The sequence below is a fragment of the Natator depressus genome, chromosome 4 (genome assembly GCF_965152275.1).
Source record: "Natator depressus isolate rNatDep1 chromosome 4, rNatDep2.hap1, whole genome shotgun sequence".
NCBI classification, from domain to species: Eukaryota; Metazoa; Chordata; order Testudines; family Cheloniidae; genus Natator; species Natator depressus.
The window spans coordinates 122457185-122478543 of record NC_134237.1 but is presented as its reverse complement, the minus strand read 5'-3'; the positions used below and the strand labels follow the sequence as shown (position 1 = coordinate 122478543).

At 39.6% G+C, this 21359-nt stretch overlaps 1 protein-coding gene across 1 annotated transcript in view; it reads right to left on the bottom strand.

The window, feature by feature from the left end:
- Positions 1 to 21359, bottom strand: part of POLN (DNA polymerase nu) — a 204122-nt gene that overhangs the window by 13437 nt on the left and 169326 nt on the right. Inside the window, exons 20-21 of the mRNA XM_074952070.1 lie at positions 7876 to 7958; positions 2699 to 2830 (exon numbers count right to left, since the gene is read on the bottom strand). Of these exons, the coding sequence (XP_074808171.1) occupies positions 2699 to 2830; positions 7876 to 7958 (215 nt within the window). The remainder of the gene's footprint in view (positions 1 to 2698; positions 2831 to 7875; positions 7959 to 21359) is intronic.

Sequence of the window (21359 nt, the reverse complement as noted above, 5' to 3'; positions counted from 1 at the left end):
TTGTTAGTGTAAGGGGACTGTTGCCCCCTTACTAACATTCAGTGGGGGTGTGTTGGTTGGCTAGCTCCCAGTACTAAAAGGGGAAGGGTCTATGGGAAATCAGGACCCTGAGACTGATAGTCCCCAGGAACAATGGGGAGAGGCCAATGCTCCAGGTCAGCCTGAATGACAGGGCGAGCAGGCTAATCAGGGAGTCAGGAGGCCAGGGAGGTCCCGTCCTCCGTGTGAACTGGATTTGCCTGGGTCAGACAGAGTGGGGCCGAGCTAAGAAGAAAGCAGGGGCCGAAGCTAAGCTGGGAGCAGAGCTGTGCCAGATCCAGAGGGACCAGAAAAGCAGCCCAGAGACAGCAGACTTGCCCTGGGAGCAGAGCTGCAGCAACCAGAGCCAGAGGGGCCAGAAAAGCAGCCCACGAAGCAGGTCAGTGCTGGGAGCAGTCACAGAAGCAGCCTGCAGAGCAGACCTGTCCTGGGAGCAGAGCTGTAACAACCAGAGCCAGAGGGGCCAGAGAAGCAGCTGAGTGAGCTGGAGGCAGAGCAGCAGCAGCAGTGCAGAAACCGAGTGGTGGAGCTGGGGCTGGAGCCGTCCGGAGCTGGGTGCGGTGAGCAGCTGGGGAGAGCGAAGGGGACCCTGGGCAGTGGGCCCAGCACAGGGAGACGCCTCAGCCAAGAGGCTCTGCAGGCCAGGCTTAGATTGTAACCCCGACAGGGCGGGGGCGACACTGGGAAGAAGGGTCCTACCACTTAGAGCCTAAGAGCGTGTGGCCACCACCAGAGCAAGTGTCCAACCCACAGCATCCCTGCAGCACAGCCAGGGCCTGAGAAGAAGGCCTGGGACTTACAAGGAACAGACTGTGAACTGCCCGGACATTTCAGAGACACTGTTTGTGATGTTCCCTCCCACAGAGCAGGGTGATGTGTTTTCTTTAACCTTTCCCATTTTTCCTTATTCTTTTTAAAATTAATTGTTGATTAAATAACTTGCTGTCAAGGTTCCTTCCGCACTCTGAACTCTAGGGTACAGATGTGAGGACCTGCATGAAAACCTCCTAAGCTTACTTTTACCAGCTTAGGTTAAAACTTCTCCAAGGTACAAACTATTTTACCCTTTGCCCTTGGACTTCCACTGCCACCACAAAACGTTTATCTGGATTTATTTATTAGGAAAGCGTTGTTTGGAAACGTCTTTCCCCCCAAAATCCTCCCAACCCTTGCACCCCACTTCCTGGGGAAGGTTTGGTAAAAATCCTCACCAATTTGCATAGGTGACCACAGACCCAAACCCTTGGATCTTAGAACAATGAAAAAGCATTCAGTTTCCTTACAAGAAGACTTTTAATAGAAGTAAAAAAGAATCACCTCTGTAAAATCAGGATGGTAAATACTTTACAGGGTAATTAGATTCAAAACATAGAGAATCCCCCTAGGCAAAACCTTAAGTTACAAAAAGACACACAGACAGGAATATCCATTCTATTCAGCACAGCTTAATTTCTCAGGATTTAAAGAAATCATAATCTAATGCATATCTAGCTAGATTACTTACTAAATTCTAAGACTCCTTTCCTGTTCTGTCCCTGGCAAAAGCATCACAGAGACAGACACAGACCCTTTGTTTTTCTCCCTCCTCCCAGCTTTTGAAAGTATCTTGTCTCCTCATTGGTCATTTTGGTCAGGTGCCAGCGAGGTTATCCTAGCTTCTTAACCCTTTACAGGTGAAAGGGTTTTTCCTCTGGCCAGGAGGGATTTTAAAGGTGTTTACCCTTCCCTTTATATTTATGACACTTGCATTTGCTTTAAATTGTATGTAATCGTCAGTGGGTCAGAGAGAGTACCCCGGAGTGGGGACACCCTAACCCCTGTCCTAGGTGACAACAGCAGGGTTGGGGGTTGAGCCCCTCAGGAATCCTGGGCCCAGCCTTGTTGGGGTTACGAAGACTCTGCCAGATAGGAGAGTGGAAGGGGAGTCCTCAAGGGCAGGGAGGCCACTGGGTAAAGAAAGTGGGAGCAAGGACTCAGATCCTTTCGCTAGCCCACTTCACCAGGGTAGTGCAGAAGCCAGGAAAGTTCCCCACAACAGTGGGACTATTCCCCCGCTTACATTAGCTTAGACTCTTCAGATGATCACATCTACTGTGACATGATATGGGATAGACAGATGGTGTTTTGAGTTCATATCTTTTAGGGCTTTATAGCCTTGGATACCCAAAAGCTCACCAAGAAATCATGGGGTAGCCAGTGCAGATCACAGGCCATAGGTGTAACGTGCTCTCTTTGTGAAACAGTGCTTACTAAGCAGGTTGTGTTATGCCCTAGCAGCAACTTCTTACTAGTTTGACAATATGGTGGTATGTACATTGCATTGCAATAAACTAATCTCAAAGTATAAATATAGATAACTGGACTTTGAGAGCCATATTAAAAAAGAAAGGAACTTCTTGCCATTCACAAATGATGAAGAGCTTTCCTGGTAAATAACAATATCTGGGAAGCTGCAGCTGTGGTGGATCCAACCAGATCCTCCCAGTTTGCCAGCATAGCACAGGGCAGACCACATTCATCGGGGTGGATATTTTCATCATTTCTTTCAACTTTTTCTCTCATCCTGCAAGCATTATCTGAGTTGAATCTCTGTCCTCATTGTAAAATGTAGCATAGCAGCTGAACGGTAAACAAGAATGTATCTTATAGGTTTTATTACCTTCATTGTGGCATTGCTCAATGGTTTTCTTTGTAAAGTCATGAATTTTCTTGTATTTCACCAGAAAACTCTCTATAAATTGACCAGCTTGAAGAGGAGTAATTCCCAGACATCCAGCAAGACGTTCTTTACCTTGTGCACAATAATGTAGAACAGAAAATCATTTAAATATTGCTTCATTATAAATATTAGTACTGAACTGTACATTGACTAGTGGAATATGACCAGTGTAGTTATTTTCACAAATTTGGATGGTCACATATATTAAGGTCCTGATTCAGCAAACTACTTAAGTATATGTTTCATTTTAAGCTTAAGTGTTTTAACTGATTAAGAAAGGACTAAACTCGTCGTTGAAATACCTTACTGAATTTGGGTGTAACTCAGCAGAGGTTTTCCCCACTGCATATTACATCTTAATAGCTTAAATACAAATTTTAGGATAATATCTGTATTTTAGATTCATAACATGTATCCTGTAGGGTTCTTAGTTTTGTTCACTTTTATTCATAAACTAGTCAGGGGTAGATTTATGCAGAGCCTTGATACGAGGATTAGAAGATTGAATTTAATGTTGAATAAGCAGGGAAGTGAATGCAGAGATGTGAGGATGCTGGTGATGGGGCTGAATGATTTTAGGTAGGGTGTTTTGGACAAGCTGGAGAAATGCAATGCAGGGAAGCAAAAGAGAAGAATTCAGTAATTGAAACAAGAGATGACCAAGGCATGGACCCAGGTTTTAGCAGGAGGGATGGAAAAGAAAGGATAGATTTTAAAGGAAGCATAGAGAAAGTCGCAACAAGACTTACCCAGCATCTAGATATGTGTTATAAGTAAAACTATATCAAAGTGAATCTATAACAAGATAAAGCAAAGGAGTATGAGAGAAAAATGAGATCAAAGTTTTCCATGCTATGAGATTAAAAGGTAAGAAGTACAATTTAAAGAAATTTATGAACCAAGTAGTTCAAGTGCAAATAAAACCATACATCAACATTACTGACAGCATTGTGTCTGCAAATAACATTTGCTGAAAGGCAATGTCTTGAAGCACCAGAGATATAAAATATTAGTCGTCACAGTAATAATGTCAAGAGAAACTAGATGGTGTTTTTGAGAGAAGTAAGATTTCAGCCACCCAAATGCCATCACTGTCAGTCTGATATGCATTTCATAATAATTCTCTAGCATTTTGTACTCAGCTATGTCAGGAGCTGCACTGATGCCTAGAAGAACAAATCTAGCCAAAGTGCAAGAATCAGAAATTTGCAAGACATCTGGGATGACTCCTAATGGAATTATTCCACTGTTGTATTATTGTTTGACGACCAATTAATTTAACTCTCACCCACTTCCCCAAAATTTCTCATTCATTGTTCAGAAAACATTGTTCAGAATTACCAGTCTCTCAATACCAGTTAGGAATCTGCTTGTGGCTTCACAAGAGAACTGTAACAAATGTCTAAGCTGGCCACATTTCCCATCCAAAGAACATTTAATAAATAGGTTAAAATATCACATATGAAAACATGCAAATTAATCAGCAATAGCAATGAAAAACTGAAAAGGACAGAAAGTGTCAACAATAGCTTTACACTTTAAAAAAAATCATCTTAGAAGACTGAAAATACAAATTCTTTCATTTTTTTGTCTCCCCTTCGTCCACCCAAACACTTAGATATTGCACAGAGGGATATCAAACAAAGGCTATGTCTACACAACAACTTATGTTGGCAAAAGTTATGTGGCTCAGGGGTGTGAATATTCCACCCCCTTAAGCGACATAAGTTACACTGACGTAAGCACTCATGTGCACAGCACTATGTCAATGAGAGAGCTTCTCCTGCCAACATAGCTTATGCCACTCATGGAGATGGTGTTTTATTATGCCAACAGGAGAGCTCTCTCCTGTCGGCATAGTGTTTTCACCAGACACGCTGTAGCAGTGCAGCTGTATCCGTACAGCTGTATCGCTGCAGTGCTGTACATACAGCCATGGCCTAATTTAGGATTTAATGAATTAATTAACTAACAGATACTTTGGTGCCCCTCATATTTTTTTACAGATGAACAAGGCACAGACAGGTGAAGTGAATTGCTTCAAAGTAGACAGGAAGTCTGTAGTGTTGTCACTTCTCATGCTGTTCAGTTTGTGTGTTAAAGTACTAGCTTCTGGAGGCAAGTGATTAGGTGAATGTCTCAGGGTTTTTGTTTTTGTTTTTTAAGTACATATCTAGTTCTCATGGAAGACCTTGAAAATGTGACCCAAGTGTAATCTAAAGGCTCAACAACCAGAAAAGAACTATATATGATATGATCACCATTTTGTTTTCTTCATTTGCGATGTTGCGCTTCAAACATAACTAAATTTGTAAATATGTAGAGCTCTCTGAAATGGTGGAAGAATTCCTGAAGACTACGAAGTGTGAGACAAAAAAGAAAGATCAAGGACGGCGCGAGTCCGCTGCTCAGTGGAGAAGGTGAGCTGGTAACAGAAGATGATAGAAAGATAAAGCTCCTCAACGCCTACTTTGCTTCAGTCTTCTCATAAAAAATAACATGTGACTGCATCTTTGAAAAGGGGGGAAAGGAGGAGCCGGGGAACTACAGACCAGACAGTCTGACTCAATACGTGGGAAGCTACTAGAGCAATGTATAAAACATTCAATTTGATAATACCTGGAGGATGAAAGGGCAATCATTAGCAGCCAGCATGGATTTACCAAGAACAAATCATGCCAAACCAGCTTGATTTCCTTCTTCAACAGGGCAACTGGTTTGGTGGATAGGGGCAATGCGGTGGACGTAATATACTTGGACTTCAGCAAGGCTTTTGACATAGTCCCACATGACACTCTGATAAGTAAGCTGGAGAAATGCGGGCTTGATGGAACCACCATTAAGTGGATACGTAATTGGTTAAACAACTGCCAACAAAGAGTAATTAGTAATGGAATGGTATCAGATTGGAGGGAGGTCTCAAGTGGGGTACCACAGGGATCTGTTCTGGGTCTGGTGTTGTTTAACATCTTTATTAATGACCTGGATGTAGCATACTGATCAAATTTGCAGATGACAAAAAGCTTCGAGGGTTGCCAACACTTTGGAGGATAGAGCTAAAATTCAGAGGGATCCAGATAAATTGGAGAACTAGGGTACAGACAACAAAATGAAATTCATCACAGACAAATTTAAGGTACAGTACTACACTTCAGGAAGAAAAACCAAATGCAGAAATACAGAATGGGGGATAACTGGCTTGGGAGCAGCACTCCTGAGAAAGATCTGGGAGTTGTGGCGGATCACAACCTCAACATGAGTCAGCAATGTGATGCTCTTGCAAAAAAGGCAAATGCAATTTTAGGTTGCTTTAACTGAGGCATAGAATGCAAGTCATGGGAGAGGATAGTTCCGCTCTACTCAGCGCTGGTTAGTCCTCAGCTGAAGGACTGTCCAGTTTTGGTCACCAATGTATAGAAAGGGATGTGGAGAAACTGGAAAGGATCCAGAGGTGAGTGACAAAGATGATCAAAGGGATGGAATGCAAGCCATAAGAGCAAAGGTTGAAGGAACCGGGTATGTTTAGTTTGGAAAAGAAGAGATTGAGTGGGGACAAGATAGTGGTCTTCAAATACTTGAAAGGTTGCCATTAAAAAGATGCAGAAAAGTTGTTCTCTCTTGCCAAGAGGGCAGGACAACAGGCAATGGGCTCAAATGACAGCATAGCAGATTTAGATTAAATCTCAGGAAAAGCTTCCTAACTGTAAAAACAGTAGGACAATAGAACAGACTTCCTATGGAGGTTTTCAAAAGGAGGCTGGATAGCCATTTGTCTTGGATGGTTTAGACCCAACAAATCCCACACCTTGGCAGCGGGTTAGACAACATAACCTTTGCAGTCCCTTAACCCTATGATTCTAAGTCACATACAAGTGTATATTACTGTACGGCTCTAGTTTTTAATGTTTTATGGTCTATACTGCTACCAGATTTCTTATTTCAATGCTTTATTAAACAGTTAAATCAATGAGTTGTGTTAGTAAATTTGCCTTTAAGAGCACTAGCATTTGTCAGTCTATCAGCCAAATAAATATTAAAGGTGACATGCAAAGGAATAAAAATTGGGTTTGGGTCCTTTATTTTTTTTCATGATGTAGAAATGCTTGAAAGCTATTTCTATTTATTCTTTACATTAGAAATCTAAGCTTTGGAATAATATATTTATTAATAAGACAAATTCCAAGAAAGTGAGAGGGGAAGTGATTTTTATTCAAAATCTTCACTTGTTTCAGCCAAAATCTTTTGAGGGGGGAGACCTTCCTTTTACATTGTATAGAAGTAACATGGAAACAAACTCTATTTTTCTTTTTGCAGGTCACCTTTAGGAAGGCTATATAAATTGAAGTAGTTTATAATAGATTAAGAAAAAATCAGCACATCTAAAGATAGATTAAATAATTAAATAAATGGGATAATAACGGGAAATCCTTCACATAGTGATATGAGATCATGATAGTCAAGTATACAGGAGAAGCCCATTTTATTAAAACAGAAACTTTACCAATATTAAAGGAATTGTGGTATGTAATTTTTGTCTGACTTAGATTCTGAGCTCCAAAGAGCAGGGACCTTATTTTTCCTACAATATTTTGTAAATAGTATTTATACTTATGGTACAGTACAGAGAGTTTAATAAAAATACACCATTCAAGGCCAAATTCTGACCTTGATTCAACAACAACTTCTTTCATCTTCTATGTGTGCATCCACCGTTGGTATGCAGAGGATATTCCACACTGAATTATACTAATTTTAGGTAGGTAAAGACAGATGTTTGAATTACATTGACTCATGAGTCTCCTTATAGTAGCTCAGATGTACTTAGAAGTCAAAATGCAAAATAAGTCAATGCATCAACTTAGCCAGGGAATAACTTTCATATTATGTTAATGCTGCTATATTATTCTGAATGATTTTTAAGTAGACTATTTTATGATAGTCCAAAAAATCAAGATGCTATATTCTGAGATCACTTTATTCACTTTCAGAAATTCAGTGCATGGCTAGTGTTAAAAAATTTAAATTAACTCAAATCCATTGCAGCTCTAGTTAATCATCTAAAAATGTATAAACAGTAGTGAGAATAAACTTGTCTCTAGTTCTATACAGATCCCTACCTGCTCCATAAACTACTGAGTAGACAACACGCTTTGCCTGTTCTCTATCTGCATGCTTCACTTGTTCACTTGGAATACCCCTCCTAAGCACAAATATAATATGGTTTTCATCTTCTATTGCTAGTTAAAAGCAAATATATATTCCAAACATAATTGAAAATACATTTTAAAGTCAATAATTTAATAAGTGCAGACATGTAGCATATAAACAGAAGCTCAAGGAGGCTTTAATCTTGGCCTTTGAATCCACAGCTTTTTTGTCATATAATTTGGTGGGGGATGTTGTCTCTAGTGAACCAGGCTAATCTTGGCCTTTTATCTCCCTTTTCCACCAATGGTTTGGTTGGAAAAACATCTGCTCTTAAAAGATTAATTTATTATTAGAGATGGATGAACTGGTTCAGATCAAATAAGAACTGACCCAACCCTTTGATATTCCTTGACCTGAACAAAAAATCAAACCCAAATATTTGAAGTTTGGAAAAGTTTGACTGAGGACTAGAACTGTGGAAAATATTTGTGCCTATTTTGATTCCACTGAGATTCTGTGAAAATTCAGTAATTTGCATGGATTTTCCTTACAAGTGAAAATGTTGAAGATCTGGAATGCAGATTTCTACATTGTTTGGATAGTTAGATAAAAATTCACAGCAAGGTTTTGCACTGCATTTTCAAGTTGAGTTGGTTGATATTAGTCACCTGAATTAAGTAACATATTAAGGTCCCAAACCTGCCAACACTTATACATGTGCATCACTTTACTACCATGAGTAGTCCAACTGAAATCAACAGGACTACTTATGATAGTAAAGTTAAGAACATGCTTACATGTTTGCAAGATCGGGACCTGTACTTCTGGTTCAAAATTGTCTAAGTCTACCACTGAAGTCTGAGGAAACTACTTTGACTCATTTTTTTCTGAGAGAGACTGTAGATAAAATGCTCTATGTGAGTTAATGAGAAGCCATTTTGGCTGTGATATTTTTCTCCTCCTGCCTCCCCTCCCCCCAATATTTATTTATTTCTCCTGGGAATGGATTGCTTTTCGCGTATTCTTGAAAATACGTAAGTCTCCCACTGTTTAGGGTTATTCACAGTTTTAAAAGGGAAAAACAGGTACTCCAAACTGAAAACTATCATAGACGCCTTCAGTCCTAAAAGTTATTTTGCCTTCTTTGATCTCATGATTTATGCAGCAAGGAAAAGGTAGGTCCTTTATGGAGGAACCACGTCTTGCATTTCCCTATTTCATGTTATTTATGAGACACTAAACTAGAGGTACAATTTTAGTAGTGCTTAAGGGATTTAGGAGCCTCAACCTCATTTTCAAAGTGATGTGGTACTTAGAAGTCATCTCTTTGAGAGTCAATAGGACCAAGGCTCCTAAGTCACTAGGGTACTTTTTTCAGAGTAACAGCCGTGTTAGTCTGTATTCGCAAAAAGAAAAGGAGTACTTGTGGCACCTTAGAGACTAACCAATTTATTTGGTTATAAGCTCATGCTCAAATAAATAGGGTACTTTTGACAGTCCTAACCTAGATTTATGACATCTTACAAATACTTCTTAATTTACCAGTAATTATACACATATATCCATACATACACACACAGTCAGATTTAACTAATCCACACAACGTGCAATTCTCACTCAAATAATGGTGCTCACTCATGACAGCCCAGTTAAGATTTTGTAGCGGTTGGCTGAAATGAGGTCTCCTATTAGTAAGACTCATCAATATCACTTTTGTTGGCTGCCTTATCTCAAACAGTCCATGCAGTCTGCACTCATGCCAGTCACACACTGTTAAATTTAACATTTTCTCATATTTTATTATTCAGGAGATATGGATATGCTGTCCCCAAAGTGATTAAAATCTTAGTACTTGATATCATTCCTTTTAATATAGTGCTAAAAATAATATGGTGAGTCAACACTTGTATTTGTGTGTCAGACTGGGGAATTCCAGTATTTGGCAGTAAGGGATTAAGTCTAGCACTCTAAGCAAGTTTAAATGTGTGTGTATCACACATAGAAACGGGGTATAATAAAGCAAGAGACAGCATAATTCACAAATGTTTGAGCAAATGGCAAGTCATGAGTCAATTAAATACTGTTTGTCATGCCTAAAAATGAAAATAACTTGTCTCCCTGCCTATCCTCACAATTTTTGGTTTTATTAATAGCATATTTGATTCCTTCTGTAATTCAGAGTAGCATTCCTGAGGTGTGAGGTTGGCAGGGGGATGTTATTCCTTTGAAGAATGAAAAGACACTGGTGGGTCAGCTTCTCCTAAATGCAGCTGTCAGATGAGAAATCCCTAATGGACTTTCCCCCTTAACCTCCTTTCTACTGGCAATGTGTTTATTTTTACATTAACAAATATGATTTGTTGTAGGAGGTATTGTACAAATCTATTTCTAGATAAGAATCTTATTTTAATTTGAGTTTCATCTTTCATGTTATGCAATGTCATGGTATCCAGGGTAAGCTAGTGCTGTTTGCAACTGGGATAATGATACCGTAACTATAGGCTCTAAGAAAATGATATATGCAAATAGCATGAAAACTTCATTATATAATTGAATTGTGGTATAATGCAAAACAGACAGAGCCAATGGAGTTGCATCTTCATACACCAGGTCTGAATTTGGCCCACACAGTAATCAGCAGTGTGGTCTAGATGCATTTTTTTAAATAAACTTGAGCCTGAGGGAAGATGCTGATTAGGCCCAAATGGCGTTCAGCTGTTAACCCTAGACATTCAGATGAAGACAGACTGCAGTTAAATCAGAATTGTCTGTATCTGGAGAAGGCAGGTGGGATGAGTGCATGTCAACGGAGTAGAGATCAGTGCAGAGAAGAACTCAAAAGAATTTGTTGGAGGCTTTGATTCTGAACTCTAGCAAGGAGATTCAGGGGTCCTTCCCTGAAAACACAAATTGTAATTACTTTTGACATGAAGCCTTCTATACTTAGCCTTCTTTTGTTTCTTCCCCTCATTTTTCAACTTTGCGTTGTCCAAAAGTTTGGATTTTCCATTTTTTTCCTTCTTCTACCTCTTTTTTTCAGTCTCCTGGTTTTCTTCCTCTTCTTTCCCTCTTCTACCTTGTCTTTCCTTTTATCCCTCTTCCATTGTCAAATTCATGTTCATCATCAACATCCGTCCCCACCCCCACTTCTTCTCTCAACTGTCCATCTCCAACACGTACAACATTTCCCCATCTGTGTTCTCATCCTCAGATGTCCATCCTTGCCTGCATATCTTTCCACAACAACAGTTTGCTTGTGGAGTACCTTCCTTTGCTTGATACTGCTTCCTATGTTACCTGATACACACCTATTAGATAGAAAAAAGAATGGAGTCCTTGTACTAGAAGGCACTTACAAAGTTAATGTTTTACAGCTCTCACTAGAAGAGCTAAGCACTCTAAGAAGGCTATGAGGTCAGCAAAATCCCCAGTGCAGAATACAGTTAAGGAGAATAGCAGGCAGGGCCAGGAAATGTAAACTCCTTAAAGAAGTGGCTCTTCTGAGACATGGGCTGCAAGCCAAAAATAGAGCAGTTTCAGCAAAGATGCCTAAATCCAACAGAAATAGACACGGAGGGGGCAGTTGTATAGTAGCAATGAGGGAGGGGAAGAACAAGCTGCCTTAAAAGTACATTAATGTCAGAAAGAAGAATTAAAACCAGCATATATAATTTGTTACTTTTCAAGGTCAGTGACAATAATATTCCCCCCAAAAACTTTAACGTTGTTGATTCATTAGTGTAGTCAGAATGGATAGGCCATCTCAAACAGTTTCTAGTGCATCAGGACTTATAATGAGGAATACCATTTTTTCTTATATAGACCATGGGAAATGAGGCAGACAACATACTGATGATGATATGAGACCTAACTCTAGATCAGAAAAGTAAGAACAAAACAATGAAGAAATTCTGACGTACATTTCCTTGGAAAACCCGAACATCCCTCACAAAATATAAAAAGGGAATCTGAAGATGCATATTTCAATGCACTGTGGTTCAACAAAAAAGCTCAAAAATACCCACAAAACAAAAAAACCTGAACAACTCAGAGAAGATGTTGGGAACATGTGACAATGAATGGAAATCAACCTTTGAAAGATGTGCTAAGACACTTCAGCATTCCTGGGCAAGGTTCTCCAGCTGAGAAGCTGACTGCAATAAATATAATAAAAAAGGATATTGGCAGCATTATGTAGACCTTGTCAAAGGAGCTGTGAGTGATACATGCTGAAAAAGAATCACAACAGAAAAGATTACAGAGCTGCCCCTGTGTGATTATGTGTAGCTGCCAAGATTTGTAGAGCTCTGTGTGTGATGTCTCGTAATGGGCTATTTGCATTTTATAACTAACTGAACTGTATATACACTTCAACTTAAAAAAAATGTATGCTGGTGAAAGGAACTGGTGTGACAGCTTTGGTGAATGTCGTACATACAGGGAAGTAGCAGGACAAACTTCCAACACACAACAACATGCTAGTATGCCTCAGCCCTGATCTGAAGCACTCTACCTCTATGGAAAACTGGGATAGATCAGTTTCCATGGCCCACTCATGCAGTTCTTGGCCTCTCTGCTAAGTCTGCCAATTAAGGCAAAGCTTGGTGGTGTGGGAACAGGGATGGAGTGTCACCAAACTGCTCTCCTATATGGGTCACCAAATGGGAACAGGCTTTAATACCTGGTGAGCTGGGCTAGATTGAGACTGGTAACCTACAGGAGAAAGACTGTAGCTCACTAGCAAAGCCCTCAGACAGCAAATCCCCCCAAATGTTACACTTTCAATAATGAGGCTTGCTTTCCTGAAAGATAAGTTGACTAAATTAAATTATTTTCTTTTTGGAGCTTACACAAGAAAAATTATTCCACTTTCTGGAAACAGGAAAAACCTTCCACACTGCTCTCAGTCTCATATTTATATTTATTTATTTATTTATTGTATTACCATAGTCCTAGGCCCCCAGTCATGAACCAGAACACCACTGTGCTAGGCATTGTACAAACACTGAACAAAGAGACAGTCCCTGAAAATACTCTGCAATTAAGTGTACCACTCTGTGTTTAAAGGAACAACTCCCATTAAGCAAGATACAAACAATTAAAAAAATAACATGGAAACAAATATTAACACAACATGTAACATCACTACTAAATACAATTTTGCGGTATAAAATCATTTCAACAATTACATCTATTCTAAGGTCCTCACAATAACTTAAGGATTCATATTATATATTACATACAAAAAACCCCTATCTTAAAACATTAAGATTGCAAAATTAAGCACTCAAAAGTTAGGAAATGCAAGAATAATAGGTACATTCTTCTTCTTTTTCTTTATGCTGCTTTTCCTGGTGAGCGTCACAGTGGCAGCACTGAGAGTAGGGAGGACCACACCTCTCTTTCCTCCGCAACAGGTTCCAGCTCCTCCTAAGGGATTCCTCAGCACGCCCAGGCCAACCGGGAGATATAATGCCTCCAGCATGTCCTAGATTGGCCTCGGGGCCTCTTCCCAGTGGGACGTGCCCGTTAGAGTTTGAAACGAAGTCTCCCAGGGGGCATCCTTATCAGGTGCCTGAGCTAGCAGCTCTACTCCAAGGCTCTCCCAAATCGCCGAGCTCCTCATCCTGTCTCAGAGAATAAGCCCAGCCACCCTGTGGAGAAATCTCATTTCCGCCGCTTGTACCTAAGATCTCTGTGGGAGCATGAGATCAACCGGCAGATTGGTGTGGTGGCGGCAGTGATGCGGGCACTGTACTGATCCATGGTGGTGAAGCAGCAGCTGAGTTCTCAGACGAAGCTCTCAGTTTACAGGTCGATCTACATCCCCATCCTATGGTCATGAACTTTGGGGAATGACCAAAAGGATAATAGTTACCTGTGAAACCTTAATTCTGCCTCCCTGCATGTGTGTATTATGATACAGTGTTTAATTACATATCTTATATATTATTTCTCCCCATACACACACACACCAGTCATCAGCAGTGTTTGAATCTTCACATACATAGCACTGAAAGACCTCTTTCACTTGAGCTAAAGGAGCAAACTGTTATAAAAGAAGGCTGTCATCAGCCGTGTGGAGCAGCCTCCAGAAGGGGAAACAGCCCCATGATGCCTGGCTTCTTGCTACCGAATTAAAGGAACAGCACACACATCCTCAAACTACCTGCCCTCTTGTTAGAGTATACAGGGAGACAATATTGGGCTCTCAACATTAATACTTTTTTTAAACTGAAAATAACAGTCATTATTTCAGAAGGGTGTTTTTATTGGAGGTCTCATCACACTCAGATCGAATGCTGACTCTTCACGTTACTTCTGGATTATCACTAATAAAAGCACTGTGTCACAACCACATGCTATTCCACCCTCCTTCCTGCTTGCACTTGATGTCACTTGACTGGAGGGTATATAAATTGTCAGACTCAGAGCATTGCTCTGAACCACTCTAGCACAAATGTACGTATGACTGTAATGACTGCATATCAGTTCTCTAAGAAATATATTTCTATTATTTAATAAGAGTGAAATATATACTATATGTGTGGGGTTTTTAAACAGCTGTTGCTGTTTACTATGGGTTAAAGGTTGGTCATATTGTATGTGTATGTCTGGAATGTTGGCACATGAGATTGTGTTTTGGCTGGAATTCTAAATAATTGGTGACAGCTGTAAGGCTTAGAAATACTTCCAGTTTTATGTGGATACTGTTATGTTGATTGCATAAGATAAATACTGTAAATTTATTCCTTAAATGATGTAGATAGGATTACATTTACAGTGGGTAAAATATATGAGCCACTATATACCTTGGAATGACAGACGACAGATGGAAAAAATATGTTACATCATCATCTAGTTCATCCTGCTGCTAGTGTAAGGTTCATGCCAAAAAGTCCTTTTTCTGAAAGTCGATATACAGTTTCATGGTTAAAGCAAGATACTAATGTAGCACAGATGAAAAATGTCTTCCATTAGACAATTTAACCATGGTATCTGGGAGATAAAGGAACCAAGATTGCACGTATTCCAGTATAACCATAGTCTCCCTAGGAAACTGTTTAAATTTGGATTCAATTTAATTCAATTTAATTTAGCCCTTTTATTCAACCTTCTGCTACAGTGATGTATCGAATACAGCTTTTCTGATCAAAAGGCTGCAGTGCTCCCAGCTTCTTGTAATCCTTTCTGTGGTAGAGGTGGTTCTGTATCTCCTCCCTCAATCCCTCTTTTCCTCTTCCCAATCCAGCCTGTTATCTATCTACGAACTTCCTTCCTGTACACTACTTAACTATTCCTGATCTTCACCCATCTGCCTGTCCCCTGTCCTTCCTAACCTATCTACTTTAGCAGAGGGTTCAAATGTTTTCCTTGGCCTGTATTGTATCAGGATTGATTTCTTTATTCTTAAATCATCTCTAAAATGGGCATAAAGTCTAGCTTTCAATATTTCACAACAGCTTCATCTCCTCCTGTACTGCCCAGCTCTCTTCTTACCAAATTGTGGGTCAAGAGAGATGCAGATAATGAGACTAGATCCAAGGCTATGTCCTATATTATGTCTATTGCCAGTATAAATTACTGAAGCATTCCTTGGGGAGTCAGTAAAACTTGTGAACCACCTTGAGAATGAGGTTTTCACCATCAAGCTAAACCCAAGGACATTTGACATCTAGGAGATCAGGAGGCATTAGGAAATAGTTATTCTCCACATTGAGACAAACAAGAACTCAGAGAACTCTGCTGGGAGGTCAAGAGTTCTGGACTTTTTCCAGTTAAGAACTTTAGGTTCTCTGACATTAACTGAGAAATTTGAGAATGCTCGTCTCCCCCTCTTCACTGCTGCAGGAGTGGGAATGTGGCTGTCTTCTCACCACTATAACTGTCTCAGGTCTGCCAACTGATCTGAGTAGGAAAGATCTATTTCCAGGTCCTTGGATGAATTAACTAACTGGGGAATTATTCTGTCTCACTCTTTGTGGCTGTGAATACAGAATGAAAGGAAGTGGGAAACACTAGCTCAGGTCCCAGTGTAAACACCATTGGGGTGGGCAATGGACCTGAAAGAATAGTGAAACATCATGTCAAAGAACAAAGAGTGGTTCCATGAATTGGGTGAGGTAGCATCTCTCAGAGATTGCATCTCTGACACTGTAAACAGATCAACACTACTGGACCATTTTCTTTGCCTGCCACACCTAATTAACTAGCTTTGTTGTGGAGGCTTCAGCCATTGAAGGAGGAATGGAAGCCATTCTGGGAGATAATACAGCAACTCCAGAAAGGGCTATATCAAATCATTTCTGGTCTTGGTCTTGATACAAGGAGGCAACTCATACAGGAACTCTGCAGAGGCCTTCCCACAGAGACAAAGGAGGCTGCCTGTGCCATGGGCAAAGATGATCTTGGCTGAATCTCCAAACCCAGAGCATGGTAGAGGCTGAAGGCAGGAATGAAAGAACAAACTCAGATGGATGGCATAATACATCTGCTTTCTCCCTGCTTCCTATTTTGGGAATGAGACATCAAAGAAGCCCACGTTCTGTTGAACTACAGGCAGAAGGGAAACTGGAGTGTTTGGAATGGGATGTTCTTGAAAGGGACTGGGTTTGGAGTCAGAACTCCAGTAGCAGAGTAGTTCATCTAGCTGTGTGAAGAGATGACTGAGAAACATTCCATTACTTCCAGATCAAGCAGTAAAGGCTTTCTAGCTCTTAAGATTAGAAATTACACATGCTACACCTGTGTTTTCTAAATGTTGTATTTAATTTATTTGACATCTACTCTGCTTAATTCAGAGTATTAGTATACAGCATACACGCATTAGCTCATCAGCTTCCATTTACCAAAAAATCCAAGAATGTAAATCTCAATTTGATGTGTGCAGTCCTGAGATGCAGCTGTTTATAAATTTTGTCCAGCTGTGCTTTAACACTTCAGACCATTTTCAAAAAGACATGGACCAGTAATATATGCCCAACCAGACCTATTCATTCTCAATTTTAGCAAGATACAGCTTGACCTTAGCATTAAAAGGTGAAGAAAAAAGGGTTAACTGAGAATAATGAAATAAAATGAACTAAAGTCAGCATGCCAAACTATATTCTGTTCCCATACAACACATGCTATTTTCTTAAAGCAAAAGAAGCAACAGAATAAGAATATAGTAAAATGGCCTCTTTTATACATATCTGTCTGTGGAATTAGTAGAGTCATACACTGATGCTGGGACAAAGGACTGTTAGGATGGAATTGTCCTATTCTATCGCAAAGCCCACTTATTTTGTTGCATGCATAATGGAGAAAATTATTAAAGTTATAGCTTCTTTTTCAGCAGTTTTAGATCAATTATAGGAAACTAAGTATTGTACAACAACAATAATCCTCCAGTCCTGACATCAAATTAAGCTATCTTGTTAAACTTCTGGTTAAAAAAAATGGTTTCACTCATGCTATTGTTTAACTCATCTAAAAACAGAAGCAAGTATTCTTCTCAAAGACTTTCCCCCTGTGCCTTATCTGCTAGTCTAAACAAATGTCACAGCTGCATATCTTCAAGGGAATTGTGAGGAACATGGTGAAATTGCTGTAAGCTGCCATCCAGACAGTCTGTCAGAATGCAAAGCAAGACAACTGTTACATTTCATTAATATCAACTACTGCTTCTTGCAAGAGAGTTTTTAAAATAGATAGAAATTGCTTTGCTGCAAAAGCAAAGCTGTTAAAATATTCCAGCTCAACAGTCTTGGATGTTTTGAAATCATTAGGGCTTAAATATATCTTTAAAACTCTGATTCTGAGAAGGTCAAAGAAAGAATATATTTTAGTATTTACCAGTTACTTTTGGGATGCAATATCCAATGAAAATATTGGAGGAAAACTAATTGAAAAACTCATGCTGTAATTAAAGATGTGGTTGAACCAGAACCCAAGATCTAAACCTTATGTTTCTATAAGAATCTGAACTAAAAATCCAGAATTTGAACACTCCTGGAGTTGAGGGTTCAAAATCTAGATTTGAACCTTCCCAAATTTAAGGGTGTTCAGATTCTGTCCACTATAGAGAGATGTGTGAGCAATGACCTCTAATCTGAACTCACAGTTTTGGTTCAGGCTCATCTCTAACCACAATGTCCCTAACTAATTGTGCAATTTATCAGGAGCTGAAGAGAACTCATTCCTAACTGCTACAGCTGACTGAATAGAGTGAGGCCATCCATGCTTGAGTGTTTTAATGCCTCTACTTCACAAAAACTACTAAGAAGAAACTCTCATCTTTTTGGAGTACTTAAGACAGTATAGGGCAGGTGTTGTTATGTCTGCTAAACTTCATCATAATCAATCACTCATTAGGACATATGAGAACTTTGCCAGTTCACCCTCAAAGCCAGGAGACTGCTCATTTCTCTCTTTTGCAAATATGTCATACATGTATTGATGAAAGGCCATTTTGCTACTAGAAAAATATTCTTTCACTCCCTGAAGCAAGACAATAAATAATAATAAAGGGGTATGTTAGATATATTATAAGTATGCAAATCAAGTCATTGTGAATTTTGGGTTTATAGCTCATTAATGTGCAAATTCCAGATCTCTTCCATCAAAAGATCATTATGCTTTACCTCACTGCCCTATAATTTATAGTTTTTATTGTGTACACTGTATACAACACATTAACAATTTAATTAAGTACCTTAAACACCATGAGTAGTGTCTTGAAAACAGCCTCAAATATGTTTCTTAAAAATACAATTAATCACAGCCACTGTAAGTCTATTACAAGATTTCAGTAACATGGAGGATGGTGTGGATTGCACTCTCAGCAAATTTGCAGATGATACTAAACTGGGAGGAGTGGTAGATACGCTGGAGGGGAGGGATAGGATACAGAAGGACCTAGACAAATTGGAGGATTGGGCCAAAAGAAATCTGATGAGGTTCAATAAGGATAAGTGCAGGGTCCTGCACTTAGGATGGAAGAATCCAATGCACCGCTACAGACTAGGGACCGAATGGCTAGGCAGCAGTTCTGCGGAAAAGGACCTAGGGGTGACAGTGGACGAGAAGCTGGATATGAGTCAACAGTGTGCCCTTGTTGCCAAGAAGGCCAATGGCATTTTGGGATGTATAAGTAGGGGCATAGCGAGCAGATCGAGGGACGTGATCGTTCCCCTCTATTCGACACTGGTGAGGCCTCATCTGGAGTACTGTGTCCAGTTTTGGGCCTCACACTACAAGAAGGATGTGGATAAATTGGAGAGAGTCCAGCGAAGGGCAACAAAAATGATTAGGGGTCTAGAGCACATGACTTATGAAGAGAGGCTGAGGGAGCTGGGATTGTTTAGTCTGCAGAAGAGAAGAATGAGGGGGGATTTGATAGCTGCTTTCAACTACCTGAAAGGGGGTTCCAAAGAGGATGGCTCTAGACTGTTCTCAATGGTAGCAGATGACAGAACGAGGAGTAATGGTCTCAAGTTGCAATGGGGGAGGTTTAGATTGGATATTAGGAAAAACTTTTTCACTAAGAGGGTGGTGAAACACTGGAATGCGTTACCTAGGGAGGTGGTAGAATCTCCTTCCTTAGAGGTTTTTAAGGTCAGGCTTGACAAAGCCCTGGCTGGGATGATTTAACTGGGAATTGGTCCTGCTTCGAGCATGGGGTTGGACTAGATGACCTTCTGGGGTCCCTTCCAACCCTGATATTCTATGATTCTATGATTCCAGAATTCTAAGATCACAACTTTTGAACACTTCAGAATGATGTGAGAATCCAGTCTTTGTACAGTACCTATATCCATGTTCTATTCTCACACTGTATTTGTGATAATACGTATGTGGAAAAATCTGTTAGATCTGCAATTGTAATATTGGATTTTCCAAGTTCAGTGGTAATGACTACAGTATATTATAGATTAAAATCTGACCTTTTCGAAAGAAAGAAAGAAAGAAAGAAAGAAAGAAAGAAAGAAAGAAAGAAAGAAAGAGCATAGCACATTTTGGTGCCAAAGTTGCCTCATATGAAAAGTAGGCATTTCAAAGGTGAAATAACTATTTCAAAAACCATTAAATATAATATTTACAATAGTCCCACTAATCCCTTTAGGCTTGTAGCTGAGAGATTTCAAAATCTTCCATAGCAGAAACTTACATTCCTGTGAAGAGTACATGTAGCTTATTACACTAATATAAAAATTCCAACAGTTACTGTAACTACTAATTAAGAAACAGGTATGTTTTCAGAAGTGATGCTACATAAGAAAGGAATGCAGGATCTGATACTCTGAGGGTTAGTGCTTTGTGCCTGATCCAAGTATGCAACGTCTTAAATAATCACACTTACCCAGAACAATGATTCAATCTGTTATCATTACAGTTATTTAGATAACCAGCCTGAGATGCTTCAAATTTATGTGCATGATTACAAATCATATACTGGTTTAAATAAACTCATAAACCAGAATTATTAGCTGAGGACATTGATACAACAGATTTAAGGAGCAGCACCTTCAAATAGGACCAGATTCTGCCTACCCGATAAGTGAGTATATAACAGGAGTAGGGAGAACGGAAAATAGAACTGCAGTCCAGAGGAATACACAGCTGCTGCTCTCTATTATTCTCCCATTGGTGCATTGTGCTGCAATAGGTGCAGAGGAGCAAAGTATAGGTGGCATCAGGGCTCCATCTTGTCCCCTCCAGCTGTGTGTGAGGGAAAGTATGTTGTACCTCTTAAGGGTATTGCACTCCCTGTGAGCTGGGGAGCTCCAGGAAGAATTTTACTTCACAGAATTTAAGGAACAATAATGAGGATAACAGACTGAATAACTGTTTTTCGGAGAAATTTGATTACTTAAGATCAGGCCTGCTTGGATCAGGCACAACATTAACTCGCAGAGTATGATATCTTCCATTCTTTTCTTCCAGAGCTTCACTTCTGAAAACATACCCATGTCTTCATTAATAGCTGTAGTAACTCTGTTAACATTTTTCATTATTACAATAAGCTATAGCTATCCCCCACAAGAATTAAAGTTTCTGTTATGGAACATTCAGAATCAAATCTTCTCTCTCAAATACAATCCTATGAAATCTTTCCAGAAGAATGCTTCCAGGCCTTCTTTTGGAGCCACACAGTTCTGCACTGTTACAACTGTAGGGCTCTGCCAAAATCTAGCCCACAATTATATAATCAAAATATCTAATTATTAAGAGCCAGAGAACCTAGTACTATTGCTCACAATGAGTAGTACTACAGTTCACAAGAAGACCTATTGATATCAATTAAGCTAATTTTGGAGTAAGGAACTACTCCACATGAGTAAGGGTGGCAGTATCTGCCCTTAAATATTTTGGAAACATAATTAGGTTATGTTTTTCTTTGGTCAGCTGGGTACAAAAACTTGAGAACGTGGATTATTTAAATGCCGTAATAAACCAGAGTGCAAAGGGT